The sequence below is a fragment of the Ipomoea triloba genome, chromosome 3 (genome assembly GCF_003576645.1).
Source record: "Ipomoea triloba cultivar NCNSP0323 chromosome 3, ASM357664v1".
Classification (NCBI taxonomy): Eukaryota; Viridiplantae; Streptophyta; class Magnoliopsida; order Solanales; family Convolvulaceae; genus Ipomoea; species Ipomoea triloba.
The window spans coordinates 13,510,705-13,527,323 of record NC_044918.1 but is presented as its reverse complement, the minus strand read 5'-3'; the positions used below and the strand labels follow the sequence as shown (position 1 = coordinate 13,527,323).

Here is a 16,619-nt window from a genome sequence, read left to right as displayed (position 1 = left end):
TCCCCCCCCCCCCTCTCTCTCTCTCTCACTCTCTCTCTAATAGATGCCTTATCGAATTATTACTGGACATTAAAATCCAAGTCTCCCCAACCTGTCCTGTCTGCAAAAGAGAAAATGAATAGGGCATGAACCAAAATTGCACTGCCTAGTAGAAGATGAAATTCCATCTTATATGTGGATGCACCCATCTAATGTTATTCATGTAACAACAGGTGACAGTACAGAAGATGCAAGCAATGCCTGACCAAAGGTGATGGATAAACCACAAATATCAACCACCAATTGAAGATATCCATTCTAGATTGGCTTTTAGATAAAATAAAAAGATGATATAGTAGCATTTTCTTCTTTCAGGTGCAAGGAAGAAAGTGTAGTTTCAAGAACTGAATCATTTGATCAGAGCTTTGAAACAGAGCTGGAATGTGATGATTACTGTGCAAACTCCACCGAAGTAAGGTCCCATAGTAACTATTTTCACATTCCACATAACAAATGCACAAAATTTTGAAAAAGACCCCAAAAAACTCGTAACAACCTAGCACTAGAAAAGCAAAAAAGATATGCTTTGCAAGAAGATACTAGTTTGGCTGATCAATGTGATGAAAAATCAATGTTTCATTTATTTCACAGGGTGAGCAATTCAACAAAACATCTCAGTATCCTGAGCAAAATGGCACCCTCAGACATCCTCCATCTGATGATATTAGTGTTAATCAGGACCTTAGTAGTCATCAACAAGATTTCAAGCCTCAGAAGCCTGCTTTTGGTATCAATTCCATTGAAAGATATTCCCATCAGAGATCCTCCACAGACTGCTCACTGGGCTCAACCTCAGATGGAAGTATAAAAGATACAACAAACAGACCCAAGGAGGACATCCCAAGGGACATTGTGCAAGAAACTGAAACAAATAGTACGCTGAGGTTGCAAAATCAAATCAAAATGCTGGAAAGGCAGGCAGAAGTTTCTGAAATAGAGCTACAGTGCCTGAGGAAGCAAATTGTAAAAGAAAGCAAAAGGGGACAGGACTTCTTGCAGCAAATTTTTGACCTACAAGATGAGAGAGATGCGCTTAAAACAGAGTGTGATGAACTTAAGTTTAAAAATAGGGGAAATGTGCAAATCCAAAATGCACCACAAAGTGAAATTGAAAATTTGACAGCAGAGTTAGAGGGCTTCAGGCAAGAACTTCAGCATGAGAAGCAATTAAGAAGCAAATTGAAGCTGAAGCTGCAAAAGACAGAAGACTCAAATTCTGAACTTATTCTTAGAGTAAGAGACCTTAATGAAATGTTGGATCAGAAAAAAAAGGAAATATCTTATCTTTCCGGCAAAAGAAAATCCGAAAAATGTTTCACAGAGGGTGTGGCCAGAAAAATGTCCAATTCCAAAAGTGATCAGAATGAAGAGGAAAACACTGAGACATTCAAGAAGGTTAATGAATTAGAGGAAATGAAACAAACAATAGAAAAGATGTCCAGGGAAATAGAGGTCTACAAAAAAGAAAGTGAAGAGCTAAAAGTACAGAAGGACCAACTTGTAAGTGATTGTGAAATCCTGAAAAATGAAAATAAGGATATCTATTCTGAGCTGGAGCAGAGTGAGCTAGAAAAAGTGAAACTGCAACAAGAATACTCTGAAGCATTGACCAGCATAAAGCAGTTGAAGGTCAGGGTAGAGGGGTTGGAGGATGAAATGCAAAGACAATCAATGAATTACTCAGAATCTTTGGACACTATAAGCATGCTAGAAACTGAAGTCATGAGCCTTGAGAAGGAGTTGAAAAAGCAGGCACGAGCATTTGAAGAAAATCTAGAAGCAGCTACTCAAGCCAGAGTTGTGCAGGAACAAAGGGCGTTAGGTGCTGAGGAGGCCTTGAGAAGAACAAGGTCAAATAATGCAAATGCAACTGAGCAACTTCAGCAAGAAATTAGAAGGCTTTCTGTTGAAATGGCATCAAAGGTTGATGAGAAGGAGAAACTAGCTATTAAAGCAGCGGCTGAAGCTAATGCTCTGCTACAGCAGAATAACGTTCTTGAGGACTCACTGCATGAAGCCAAAAAAGAACTTGAATCAACAAAAGATCACTATACGAAAGAGCTGCATCAACTTTCAATTCAAAACAATCAGACATTACTGGAAGAGTCAAACAAAATGCAGACTCTAATGGATGAAAAGAAGAAATCTGAAGAACATTTACAATCTGAAATTGAGAAGCTACAAGTTCTATACAATGAATTGGTTCATGGTTCCGAACAGTTAAAGTTAGAGAATGAAAACCTTAAGGAACAGGTGTTCGAATTACAGAGTAATCTACACAAGAAGGGTCAGGTACATACCACTGCAAAAAATTAGTTTGTTATGGCTACCATACAGATTATAACTCATTTACATATAGCAGTAAATCTGACTACTTGACTTTAAAGGAGAAAAGAAGTGCATCACTTCCTTATTCTTCTAGTTATACCTGTTACAAAAAGAACTACATAAGGTAAAAAGAATATATCTCTAAAAGTAAACCAATAAATAAAAAAGAACTCTTTTGAAAAACAAAGATATTTTACAAGGTAGCATACCCATGCCTCAATGCGAATAACCAGATATGTGTAAGGAAGAAGCATACAACAATTTACATGTGTTTAGTGATATTATTCACACATGACTTACCCCAAAAAATATATTATTCTCATGAAAGGAAATAGTTATAATCCTAAAATAGTGTCATCCACTCTAAGGCTCGAAAAAATCCACCAAGTTCCCTCTTTCAACAAGTTTGGCCTAAAAAAATACTCTCTTTCTTTTTGACAAATTTTTTTTTTGAAGAACTTGTTGAAATCATCTATGGTCACAAATATTTCTGAACTGCTCAATTTGAAACACAGGAGAACAGACCTTCAAATGGAGTCACAGTTGAAGCAAGACAAGGTACAGGGGAATGTATCCATTGTGGAGAGATGAGGTCTCTAGAAGGCTCATCATTAAGAAGGTACTCAAATTAAACTATATTTACTCATAACTTTTTTACTGTATTGTCTTTTATTACTTAAGGATGACCCTGCTGAAAGATTAAAAAACAAAAGACTGAAATTCACTGCTCTTTGTACAGTAAAGAGATAAACTCAGGAATGCCAGAAGTGATCAATGGCCATGCTGAAACTACACATGATCTTGCTGAGTTACTTATGGAAGTAGCATCACTGAGAGACAGGAACAAGCACATGGAGGGTGAACTCAAGGAAATGGAAGAGAGATATTCAGAAATCAGCCTCAAATTTGCAGAGGTAGAAGGTGAAAGGCAACAACTTGTCATGGCTTTACGTAATCTGAAGAATGGAAAGAAGAACTAGCATTGCATTTAAATGTTGAATGAATGGATCTGTAGATGGAATTCAATACACCCCTAGATTTCATGGTCTGTCAACAATAGAGACTGAGGGGTTCATGACATTCAGCCATGCCTTGTACAAGAAGTTGCTTCTGCCATAGCTCTTAGTATTAATGGCCTAGGAATACAAAGTTTCAAGATAAATTTTTGTTGCACAATCATGAAACCAAGTATGTGTATGAGCACATTTTATGACATAATAAATTGCTAAAATCTTCTGCCTGGAGTGTGAGAATCTCTATCACTCCACACCAGCTTAGTTTGCCCTCCACTTCCATTTGTTGCAAAAGATAGTGTCTGCAAATAGTTAAATGTGCAATGACTATACAGCAATAATTTAGTAAGTCTGTCTAACAAGAGGTTCAGTAAATGTACTTGTTTTGCTTTTTTATCAATTGGTGTCCATGTTGGAAGGTGTGAAGCAGAAGCCATTTCAACCTTAGATGATGATGATGACCGTATATATCGCTTTTGCTTCTTTTGTTCAATTGATCTTTCTGAGGCACCCTGTCCTTGGTACTTGTAGAATTCAAAAATAGATGGACTCCTCTTAGTTCCCTTCGATCTAGTCCTTGGGTATCCATAACTAGGGGCAGATACTTTAGAAAGAATGGAATGCTGGCGTGATCTACTCTTTTCCCTGATTCTGTTGAGAAATTCAATTGTCCAGGGTGACCCTTGCAGCAGTTGAGAGGAGTTTATTGCACTTGATAGTGGTGTCACTGTATTCCTCTCTTGCAGTAAGTGGTCTTGCAAATTCTGTACTTCCTTCTGTGATTGGGCTCCTCCTGAGACCCCATTATTGTACTCTAGTAGAGTACTATTTCTGTTGATACCAATTCCTGGTTGCCAATTAATTCTTTCTCTGGAGCTTTGTCCTTGATCTCTTATAGAAATCCAAACATCTGAGCAAGAGTCGATTTTATCAGAGGTAGGAAAAGTGGAAAGGTTGCTTGTACCAAAAGTCAGTTTTCTTGCAGCTTTAGGGATTCGTGTGGTCAAGTCCTGATCCACTTCATGCAGCAAAGGTGACAAGTATGCACAATTTGCAGTAGAGATTTTTTTACTGACTGCATGTGTGTCCTCAATGTCAATGACTTCACCTATAACATCCTTATATGCATTTCTAGAATCCTTGCCACTTTGTCTATCCATTTTGTTGATAGCAGATCCATCCAATGTTTGTCTTGGAGGAAAACATGCACCAATGGAAGTAACATCAGCTTTATTCATTTCATCTCCCAACTCAGGATCTCTTGCTGTCTGAAAATCGTAGGTTTGAGATGAATTATGAGGATTCATTGTCATATTGGTCTCCAATTCAAGGGGTTGACCAAACAAGTTATTGTCAAAAGATAAACTGGACTTCCCAAGCTCATCAAATATATCTGTCTTTTCCGAAATCCATGAATAGTTGGGGTCAGATGTGCAGAGGAGACTGTCTTCAAGATCTTGAAGATTCCCTGCATATTTTCTTTTTCTCATCCCAGAGTTGCTTCCAAAATGAAGAGGCTCTGAGCCAGGAACAGAAGATACTGAAGAAGAGCATTCTGTCATTCCTGATTTAGACTCCTCACGCTCCCCATATCTACTCAAAGCACTTAGTAATGAAATGCTTTCATAAGAAACCTGATACTTTTGAACTACATGAAATCTTTGTTCAGGTGACCATTCAAGAAACTCAAGAAGCATGCTCATTGAAGACAATATTGCATGAGCTGAAAGTGGATTGATTGAAGGGAACATAGTAAGGAAAGATTCTGCCAACGTCTCTAACTCGGACACTTTAGGAAACAGGCCTCTATTTGTCCTTGATTCAGCTTCAATGCAAGATAATATGATATTTTCAGTCATCTCAGAACAATATGAGCAGAAGATCTGTATATCAATTCCCAGGCTAGCTGCTGCAGCATATAGCTCATCTGACGACTCCATAATCCCATCTAGGAAACTGTTCTCTCCCTCAAAGACCTGGAATGTAAAGTAAAATAAGTATTTGAACTCTATATTCAACTTTAAAGAGGATCCGAGGGAGCAATGCTTGGCATGTGAAATACTATACACTACATATCTCGGTTCACCTTCACAGGTGTATATCTTGTTCCTTTACGCAGTATTTGTTTTCTAGAAACAAGCCGCTAAAATTATAATAGCCATACACTGACTATTGTGTTTCTGTACTCTTTACATGCATGCACAAGAGTGGAAAGAATTCCATAACAGGTTAGAATAAAAGAGTATTGTTGGCAATTACCAGTATACAGCCACTAAAAGCAAAGCTTAGCGATGTTAAAATACTTGCTGCAATATTTTCTACACATAGCGGCAAGCATGAAAAGGCCTCATCTGAGGAAGTAGCTTTCTTTGCAATATTTTTGCAGTCATACCATGCAATGCAAATGGCAGCACTGATTATGACATCAACAGGATGATGTAAGTCACGCTCTATAACTTGAGCTCCTTTTTTCTCCAGTGCAAGAATCTTTTGGTATGTGTTTCTCCTGGATATTACCATTTGTTTGTCAAAGTTTTGTGTGTTCACAACAATGATAGTGTCAGGGAAAGAGTAGTCATTTGTGTGAACTTGCTCTGATCTATCGAATGAAGCACATTGAGGAAGCATCGTAGAGCAAACTTCATCTCCACCAAATGTTTCTATACATCCAGAGTCATAATTATTTTCCACTGAAATAAAGCTTTGCTGCTTTTCCAACTTATCACTTCCACTGAGGGATGAAAGAGAATGAGGATTCTGTTTCTGGGAATCAGAGTTGTTCCAGTCCACAGCACCAAAATCAGGTATCTGATTAGTTTGTTTATGTTCTTTCCCTCTTGTGTAGTCTTGAGGATTTAAAAGGAAATCTAGGTCATTGAACTGGGAGAAAGATCCAGCAAGTAAAGAAATATTTTTGGCAACAATTTTGGATGATTCCCCTCCAGTTGATGCCTCTCTATTTCGACCGATGTGCAACTTACTAGAAGATTTTTCACCCAAAGGCAAAGGAAATTCTGGAATGTCATTAAAACTTATATGCAGTATTTCTTTGTTTTCTTCTTTGTTTGACGCCTTTGGAGAATCACCAGAGAGAATAAAATCATACACCAGCTTCTCATTATCACCCAACTCCAAAGCAGAATCAATGTTGTAAACATTCTCCAAGACTTTTGAAAAGAGAGAGTCTGCATTACAGGTATGATTCACTTCTTCTAGAATATGCCAATCTAAATATAAATCATCAGACACAAAAAAATGTAGTGTATCCAACTCAAATAATATTTCCTCAACATGCGAATGTAATGACCTTGTTTTTTCTTTGTCCGGAAATAGAGGCACATGCAATGATTTAAAAGAGCTATCAATCATAGTGAGCTCCTGGCAAACAACTAATTCATCAAAGCTCCTTAAACTTCTAGATTCTAGAGGCATTTCTTTCTCAATCTTCAATTTTGCATCAGATAAGACTTCACTAAAATGAGAAGGGCATGCTGAATCAAATAACTGTAATTCCTCAAATATCATTGGACTTCTCAGACAAATTGAACCACCATCTGAGTTCTCTCTTTGTTCTAAGAAACTTATAATATCTGCTTCAAAGGAGTAATTCAAAAAAGGTATCTCCATCTTGAATCTGTTTGCCAGTAAACAGTGATCTGACACACATTCTAAAAAATCAACATTTCTAGAATCCAATAGCCCTTCTGAGTTACTCATTCCATCACCTCCCATCAAGTACTGGATTTCAATACTTTCAAAAATTAGAAGCTGATTTTTTGTGGGTATATCACTCAAAATACCCAAACCTGCTTCATCAACTTCAAAGAGGGGAAACTGGGTAGTAAGAGAAAGATATTGCCCCTGAATAGAGCCACCATCTTCCAGATAATCAACCTTTTTCTCCACAAAAGTAGGTGAGTGGATTTCATCAACTGCATAAATTGATTGTGGACTATAGAGGGGATATTGCAACATGGTTTCAGGACTGGGCATTTCCTGAAAGGAGTAATATATATAAGCTCTGAGTTTCAGATAAAAATAAAAGGGAAGATATCAAACAGAATTCAGGATAAAAACACATGTATAGAACTTAGTAGTTAGCTTTCAGAGTCTCAACTGTCTCATAAGCAATTGTAATGTGGATAAGGTATAAGATCTAAGAACCAAATAGCAAAAAGATTTATTTCCTATAATAGAAATCCATACCATTGATTCCCTTATTATTTGCACTTCCACTGGATAAACTAATAGAAATATTCCAACAGTATATAAATCCATATTATTTTACTCCAAATGTTTACTACCTTCTTTTCAGCAAAGGAAATGTCAGTAAGAATCCTCATGTCTTCAAAATAAAAGGTAGATTTGTGCTGGGAAAAAATAAAGAAATTTAGGTAAAGGCATTTATAATTAAGCATATGTATCACATATGAATCAGATCAAATCTTAAATATGGGGGCTTACCATTGGAAGCAAGAATGAATGGAGTTCTGGAATCTCATATTGTAGACTGTCAAATATGGTGTCTTGCTTACCATCAATGAGAATACTGTCTTCCTGCAGAGAAATGTATCATTACATCTTAAAACTATTAGAGAAGGCTAAATCAGCTGAGAAAATCCCAAGTCAGTAGCCTAATCAATGTCAGTAGTGGTTAGCTATTCTGTTAGCTTAGCTGGAAGGAGTTAGTTAGGCTGTTAGCTATTCTCTCTCTTCTTCTTTTTTAATCATATATTTCTGTAAACATTTATATCCTCAAATGTCAAAGTACCAGTAATTTCTTTGGCAAATACCAAGAGCGATAGAAAAATTGCATATTAAACATGAAATGACTCAAGCTGTACTTCAAAGGAACATATTCACCAATATAATCTTCTAGATGATCAGACAATGAGGACTTGTCAATATTCTCATGGTGATATGACTTGCAGATGAAGTAGATGATAGTCTGGGTGATGAGTCCAAAGAGTATCAAAATTGCCAACAGCAACACAAACAAAATTCTATACCCTACCCTCCCTGTAACTCCACCTCCATAGCCAAGCACCACAAAGTACTCAAACCCTTCCTGAATTCCAAAGACAACCAAGTTCAACAGCAGGAAAATGACAGCAGATATATTCATTTTACCCCTGATCAGGCCCTGGCTCTTGATCATGGTATTGAGGCCATGCACATCTCCAAGCACAGACACCACACTGGTAAGATGATACATAACAGTGATATGCACAAACCCTACCATGTACGCGACCATTAGAAGTGCAACAACAAACAATCCAAATTAGTGTAAAATAGTCCATGGTGAGAGTTTCAAGTTCTGGATATCATTATCAATTGCTTCATTGAGCAGATTGTCCCCGCAAAAGAGAGCGAAGCACACACCATTTCTTCAGTAAGAAACTAGGAATTAAAAAGAACTATATGAAAAAATAAATGCACATGACCTTGAATCATCTGATTTTAGTTTCTGTTTTAGGCTTCCAAACTAGTTTAATATGTTTGCTGAAAAAAATAAGGAAATCTATGCATATTAGTATCTAATACAGAAAGGTAGCATCCATCACCTATGTTAAATAGTATTGCTCTTGAAACCATTGAGCAACAGTACATAAAACCAAAAATATAACATACGTTGAATTCTGCTTCTCTTCAAAAGCTCGAACAATTTAACAATCATTATATCAGTCAGACCGCATTGCATACGTGTACACTGACGCCAACGTCAAATTACGCATAACAATACTAATCAGCAGATATATTTACTTAAAAAATCAAATGGATTATAATTAATAGACTTAAACATAAGATCCTTGCATAACTGAGGTCGAAGATTACCTCAGCATTTTGGTTGGAAATGGAACTTGTTAGCTTGCTAGAGGCGGCTTTTTCAGAGTGAGATGGAGCGTTATCGAAATCACGAATTTCAACATCAATGAAGTTGGGGAAGGATTCGGAGAGGAACTTAGACAGAGCTTTTTCAATCGGTAATTGTTTGATTCCAAGGTCGATGCTGAAAATGGACAGTTGGTCGAAACGATGAAGGTTTTCGAATTCAGAGGAGGAAGAAAGCGGGAGGTGAGGAAGAGGGAGGCGGAGGAAATCTGTGGCTTGGATCACAGATGAGACGGAGTAATCGGTGCAGAGGAACCGAGTTCTCATTTCAAGTTTCCGACGAGGCCTGAGTTGCAGGGACTGAAGCTTTTAATTGAAAATGCTAACCATTTTTTGCAATTGGCGCTCCTGGGAATGGTTTATACTTTATATTTTTATAATTTACATGCTAAACTAGATTGCGGCAAATTATAACATGGTACATGGTCTACAATGCAAGCTAAGATAGACCTAGTCTAAAAAATAATCTTCATATTATGTATTGGTTAATAATTGTTGTACAGTAACTATCATATTATATGTCAGCAATTATCAAATTTTGTTTACATGTACAACTAACAGTAAGATTTTTGTATTTAGATTTACAATGCAATATGAACCCTTATTTATTGTAGATTAAAGTGTCATCTAGCACCATGAACTATATCCAATTATTCATGCCGCACCCTGAACTTTCATATAGTATATATCAAACCGCAAACCAAAATAAAAATTTCACCTAGAACTTTTAACAGGTTTCCAGGTCATCTTGCTGACATGGCGTCTGATATGACATTTATCTTAACCTTATGTAGTCCATGTAAGTGTTTACATATTTAAAATTAAAAAAAACAAAATTATTATATTAAAATAACCAGAATTTTATTCTCTTTATTTTTATAATGTATACTTTTCAATTTTGAAATTCCAATGTTTCAATTTTTTTTCAGAATTTATATTTTTTGACCAATTTATTGTTTAGTATTTTTTCAATTTTCCAAATTCATAGAAATGCTAATTTTTTTTGTTTGTATTTTTTGTTTTTAAAAGAAAAATTATTTGTAATATGTAAATGCTTAGACGTTAAAAGAAATGCCACATCACTTGAAAACATGCGCCATGTCAGCAGGAAGACCTGGAAACCTGCTAAAAGTTTTAGGCGAATTTTTTATTTTGGTTTGCGCCTCGATATATACGACATGAAAGTTCAAGGTGCGGCATGAATAATTTGATAGAGTTCATGGTGCTAGATGACACTTTAGCCTTTATTGTATAACAATTGATGGATTGCCATTGCAAATACTGGACGGTTTCTCTTGGGCAGTGCTTTCTGTGGTAGGCCTAGTGATCGTTGTGGAGGGCAGTAACCAGCTGTGTATAATCCGTTTAAGCCTGAATATTATCAAGATGGAGAGATTTGAGCCATTTCAATGCCTCACGGAGACTTAGAGCTTCAACCTCTCTGGGTTCATAGCAACCAATTCATATAACTGTTTCGCCACCGCCACACTACCATCGGAGTCTCTAACAACAAAGCCCAATCCTATTTTATGATTGTTCAAATCCACTAATCAACACAATGTCAACATTGATCTTCAAACGCCCTGTAAGTGGTTTTGTCCAAGAGTCCATAGGGATAGAAGAGGTACTTGGGGAATGTTCTCCATGATTAATAGACAACCACTCATTAATAGACAACCACTCATGAAGAAAAATCAAAGAACAGTGGGGATTTGCTCTTCTAGGCAGTTTTGCAGGAAGATTCCCAGGAGTCCATGCAATTCAAACCTTGGTTAACTATTGGAAGGTCGAATGCAAGTTTTTTACCCGCCCTAATGGTCATGTTCTTTTCCGTTTCCAATCAGAGGAGGACCGAAGTGCAATACTTAAAGATGGGCCTTATTTCTTGTTTGGGAAAAGACTCTTTCTTAAATCACTTCCGGAAAAGTTCAGATTGGAAAATGAAGATTTTAGCATCTTGCCTATATGGGTCAGATTTCCTTTTCTCCCCCTTGAATGCTGGTCCCCTACAGCATTAGGAAAAATTGCCTCGTGTATTGGCATTCCGATTTGTGCGGATGAAAAGACCCGAGAGCAACGTATGGGTAGAGAAGAATTTGCTAGGATTCTTATTGATGTTGACACATCAAAACGTGCTCCAGATTCTATTTTGGTGAATATGCCAAATGGGGATTCTTTTAGGCAGAAAGTCACCTTTGAACTCAATCCATGTTATTGCACCAAGTGCAAAAGCAATGACCATCTTATGGATGAATGCACTGGAAATAAGCCTTGGACTAAGAAGAGAAACAAAAAGGGCAAAGCTGCAAAATGGGTTGCAACTAAGGCATCAAGTTCGAATAAGGGACAAGATGATCTAGGCGCTGCTTCGAAATATCATACTAATATCCAGGAGCCGTGCCCCCAAGCAAATGAATCTCCCAATCTTTGCACAGATTTATCAGACCAATCAATGCATCCCGAGCATTGTCCTGAGGCAATGGAGGCACATGAGCCGTGTACTGTTGTACCTTCTAATATTCCCGCTATTCCAGAGATTGATGATCAGAGTTCAGAAAATGAATCAGCAGATGGGGCTGCAAAACACCTCGAAGAGGATACCCAAGCCGCGACAGGTGATGGTGAGGAGCGAGATGACGCATCCTCTTTAGATGGGACTGAATCTTTTGATGCAGATAAAGGAGAAGAGCCAGCTGCTAAAAGCAAGCAACCCAATGCTCCGGAACTGAGTACCAGTGGGGTGGGTACAAGGAGCAAGACAAAAGCGGGACCAAAGACAAGCTTCAAAAATGCTCTTCTTTCTCCTCCAAAAGATAAGATTGCTGCTGGAAGCAATCGTGCTGGAAATCGTTTTGTTCCCTTGCCAGTGGGGGGTAAACCAATGGCCCGTGGCGGTGGTAGACGGCAGCCCACCTCGGTTGCCAAATGATCCTTGCATTTTGGAACGTAAGAGGGCTTAACAAGGCCCTCAAAATGGGGAGGGTTGCCAGGTTTGTAAGGCAACACCATATTTCGTTTTTTGGACTTCTTGAAACCAAACTTCCACCCTATAAAGTGGATCTTTTAATTCAAAGGCATTTTAGCAATTGGCATTGCTTTGTGGACTTCAATATTATTCAGAGAGGAAGGATCATTCTCGCTTGGAATCCCTCTAAAGTGGACTGTTCCATCCTTGATGTGTCTCCACAGGTTATTCATTGTTCTCTTCGGTGCAAGATAACAAATAAGAACTTTTTCTGTTCTGCAGTTTATGGACTCTATTCCGTAGTGGAAAGAAGATTGTTATGGGAGAAACTCATCTCCCTTGGACCTCTTCAATCAGTTCCTTGGATGATTGGGGGAGACTTTAATGTGGTGAAAGACCCAGAGGAGAAGCGAGGAGGACAAATCCCGACAAGTTATATGACTAGAGATTTTGTGGAATGCTGTGCACACCTCAATCTCATCGATGCACCCAGTTCTGGTAATCTGTTCACTTGGACAAATGGGCGGGTAAAAGCAAAATTGGATCGCATCCTCATTAACATACCATGGCTTAATTCGGGCCTTGCTTGTTTTGTGGAATTCTTAAAGTTTGATTGTATCTCAGATCATTGCCCAATGGTTGTTAAGCTTTTTAACAATTCCGGTGGTGGGAATAGGCCTTTCAAATTCCTCAACATGTGGACCACTCACCCTAACTTTCAATCTATTTTGGAGGAACGATGGGGCAGTATCGTTAGGGGATCCAAGCAATATATCCTTGCTATAAGATTGAAGGCATTCAAAAGGCCCCTTAGAGAGTTGAACAAGTTGGAATTCGGGCACATCTCCGAAAAGGCCAAGAGAGCAAATGAGGAATTCCAAGCTTTCATCCAGAATTTTGAAGTTGAATCTGCCCGAGATGAGGATCGTGAAAGACTCAAGAGTCTAAGGGAGCATGCTTGTTTTTTGGCTGAGGCAGAACGTTTATATTTCTGTCAAAAGCTAAAAACAAAACACTTACTTCATGCCGACAAAGGTTCCAAGTATTTTCACGACTTGATTCGTAAGAAACATCGGGACGGGGCAATCAATTTTGTTCTTGATCATAATGGTGAGCCAACGACATCAATTGACCAAGTTGGTGCCCTATTTGTCAATCATTTCCAGCAGCTGTTTGGACAGGCAAGGGACCGTAGAAGCTGTGACCGGGATTTTTTCCTAAATGGACCGAGTTTAAATAATGATCATCATTCTTTACTTGAGGCACCTATTTCAGAAACGGAAATCAAAGAGGCCTTATTTGATATTAATGATGAAAAATCACCAGGGCCAGATGGATATTCATCAGCGTTTTTCAAGAAGAATTGGAGATTTCTCAAGGAAGAAATAATCGGTGCCGTCATGGAATTCTTCAGGACTGGCATTCTGCTCAAGCAATTGAATCATACGGTTGTTGCATTGATTCCCAAGAAGGTACAAGCCCAATTTGTGGGGGATTTTAGACCAATCTCTTGCTGCAATGTTTTCTATAAAATCATTGCAAAAGTCCTTGCAAAGAGATTGTGTGATGTGTTACCATCTATCATTGATCCAGCTCAAGGGGCCTTTGTGGGAGGAAGAAATATGTCAGACAACATTTTCCTTGCACAAGAATTAATTCATGGCTACTCTAGGAAGAGGATTTCTCCGAGATGCATGATTAAAGTTGATCTCAAAAAGGCATATGACACCATTGATTGGGATTTCATTAAGGAGGCGCTGGAGGGTCTTTGCTTTCCAACAAAATTCATTGACTGGATCATGGAATGTGTAAGTTCAACATCATTCTCAATTTCAGTTAATGGCTGCCTTTATGGACATTTTGATGGGAAAAGAGGCCTGCGACAAGGGGATCCAATATCCCCTCTCATCTTTACCATTTGCATTGAGTACTTCTCACGGGTACTCAAAACTAAAGCTCAAAGCCCACTTTTCACCTTTCATCCGAAATGCTCCCAGTTGGGTATTACACACCTCGCCTTTGCAGATGATTTAATGCTTTTCTCAAAAGGAAACCCATCATCGGTCACCATCCTCCTTAATGCTCTAAAGGAGTTGGAAGAAACTTCAGGGTTAACTGTTAGCATTGAAAAATCTAACATCTTTGTAGCAGGGATCCGGGATAATAGATTGGATTTTTCAGGAATGCCAAAAGGCCAACTCCCGGTAAAGTACCTAGGCATTCCTCTTGATGGGCAGAGGCTCAAAGTTGCTCAATTTTCCCCCCTCATTACAGCAATCACTCGGTTAATCGAAAAATGGAAGGGATGCACCTTGTCATACGCTGGACGACTTGAGCTCATAATTTCAGTAATCCAAGGTACTATTAGTTTCTGGATTCAAAATTTTCCCCTTCCTGCTAATGTGATTGATCATGTAGCATTTCTTTGTGGAAAATTTCTTTGGGGACGGAGAGTTTCCCTAATCACTTGGGATAAGATTTGCTTTCCAAAGGAAGAAGGAGGGCTTGGCATCCATGATTTTAAAGTTTGGAACACATCCTTCTTCTCAAAGGTTTTGTGGGACATACACTCCAAGAGGGACTCGCTTTGGATCCGTTGGGTAAATTCCGTCTATCTAAATGGTAGTGATGTTTGGGATTTCTGCCCAAATAAGAGGGACTCTGCGTTATTCAAGAAGATTTTTGAAGCCCGAGACAAGATCTCACTAGCCAAAGGAGGATTGCAAAATGCAAAGGAATTCCTTCATAATTCTGTGAACAACAGCAAGTTTCAGGTTTCACAGATCTATGACCTTCTTCGAGAGAAATCTCAACCGGCTTTTGCATGGAGATTTGTATGGAGATCTTACATTCCCCGCAAATTTTCATTTATCACATGGCTTGCTGTTCATCAAAGGCTACCAACAAAGGATAGACTTGCTTTTCTAGACATCAATACCGAATGTTCAATGTGTGTGGGTGATAAAGAAACGGCTCAACACCTCTTCTTTAAATCCCCCTTTTCCTTACAAGTTTGGAATCAAGTCCGGATGCATTTTGGGTTTCACAAATGCACGAATGCAATCAAGAGCTCAATCAAGTGGATCAACAGATTGCACGGAGGAGCACGCATGCGTTCGAAGGCAATTACCATTGCTCTTATTTGCACCATTTATCACTTATGGAGAAACCGAAATAGAGTTCACCACGATGAAGATAGGTTGCCCATCGATGGCCTTGTGAAAAATATTGCCAAAGACGTGTACCGAGTCATCTTCTACCTTTATCCCATTACATAATGTGGACATGTTTTATTGATTTGCTGTATTGTTTTTTGGTCCTCCAATTTATTTGGACCATTTTTCCGGTTTTACATATATGGAGAGGATCTCAATGGGTTGGTGGCGAGCTGTCGTAGGCTCCCAAATTAAACCTTAAAAACGTAGTAGTGAGAGTAAGGATCGTTCCCACGAGGAGTAACTAGTTTGATTTATGAGTTCTAATTAAAGAGGGGGGTTTGGTATGAAATTAACATTCAAAATAAGTAAATAAATAAATAAATAAGAATAGAAAAGATGATAATCAAGCCAAAGTTTACGAAAGAAATCAATTGAACTTTTAATACTTGGTCTAAGAAAACATTCACCACTGGATTTAAGTAACTGATCATAGATTCACGGTTAACTCATACCAATTGAACATTCGTTGTGGGATTAATTCCCGATTTTCCTTAGTTAGGTAATCAAACACAAGCGGTATCAACTACCCCTAACTATCAAATAACACAAGACAAGCACTTATATTTAATTTGATAGCAGCATTAAAATAAGAAAATCAACAAAACTAAATAACATAAACACATGCGGTTATGTTTAATTTAGATTAATATTCTTCCTATGATTAAATTAACACTAAGCCGTGATAAAATTAATCATAGTTGCTACACAGATTAGAAAACAAATTAAACGAACCGTTAACTAATCTAGCAATAAACTATTCAAGAAATTAAACTAGTAGGCCTCCTAGCAATTAACTGGAAGAGTCATATAAAATAAAACAAATGAAAGCACAGGAGAATATCAATTACTCAAATGTATATGAATTCAACATTAAGAACAAGTTCAATCTCACAGTACAGAATGATCCAGGGTTCATGTAATCTTTTGACCAAGTTTTAGAGAATTAGCCTCGCAGGGCCATGAACCAGAAAATTTTAACAGAAAAATAAAAACTTGTAAACTGGAGAAACTATCAAATTATGCACAGCTAGTCTGCTTTCTCAAACAACAGGAACTCACCCCTATTTATACACTTCTAATCCCAACCAAAACTCTTAAATTGAGGAAAATAATTAATCTAAAAATTAATATGAACCTCTCAAAAATAGACCAAATGGTAGAAAT

The 16,619-nt window shown here is 37.9% G+C and overlaps 2 protein-coding genes across 3 annotated transcripts in view; one reads left to right on the top strand and one right to left on the bottom strand.

The window, feature by feature from the left end:
- The window catches only part of LOC116012631 (cingulin), a 5,442-nt gene extending 1,786 nt beyond the window's left edge, over positions 1 to 3,656 (top strand). The window contains exons 4-8 of the mRNA XM_031252235.1: positions 213 to 250; positions 355 to 451; positions 631 to 2,331; positions 2,883 to 2,986; positions 3,107 to 3,656. Coding sequence (XP_031108095.1) covers positions 213 to 250; positions 355 to 451; positions 631 to 2,331; positions 2,883 to 2,986; positions 3,107 to 3,347 — 2,181 coding nt within the window. The 3' untranslated portion in view covers positions 3,348 to 3,656. The remainder of the gene's footprint in view (positions 1 to 212; positions 251 to 354; positions 452 to 630; positions 2,332 to 2,882; positions 2,987 to 3,106) is intronic.
- Positions 3,386 to 9,601, bottom strand: LOC116012630 (protein SHORTAGE IN CHIASMATA 1). Of its 2 annotated transcripts, XM_031252233.1 has the most exons (6): positions 9,216 to 9,601; positions 7,845 to 7,937; positions 7,685 to 7,750; positions 5,640 to 7,376; positions 3,761 to 5,356; positions 3,386 to 3,682 (listed from the first exon to the last, which is right to left on the bottom strand). In XM_031252233.1, the coding sequence occupies exons 1-6, from the start codon at positions 9,537 to 9,539 to the stop codon at positions 3,593 to 3,595; spliced, it is 3,906 nt and encodes a 1,301-aa protein (XP_031108093.1). In that variant the 5' UTR covers positions 9,540 to 9,601; the 3' UTR covers positions 3,386 to 3,592. The 2 variants fall into 2 exon arrangements, with proteins under 2 accessions (XP_031108093.1, XP_031108094.1); XM_031252234.1 differs by lacking the exons at positions 7,685 to 7,750; positions 7,845 to 7,937.
- Between the last annotated feature and the right edge of the window lie 7,018 nt (positions 9,602 to 16,619).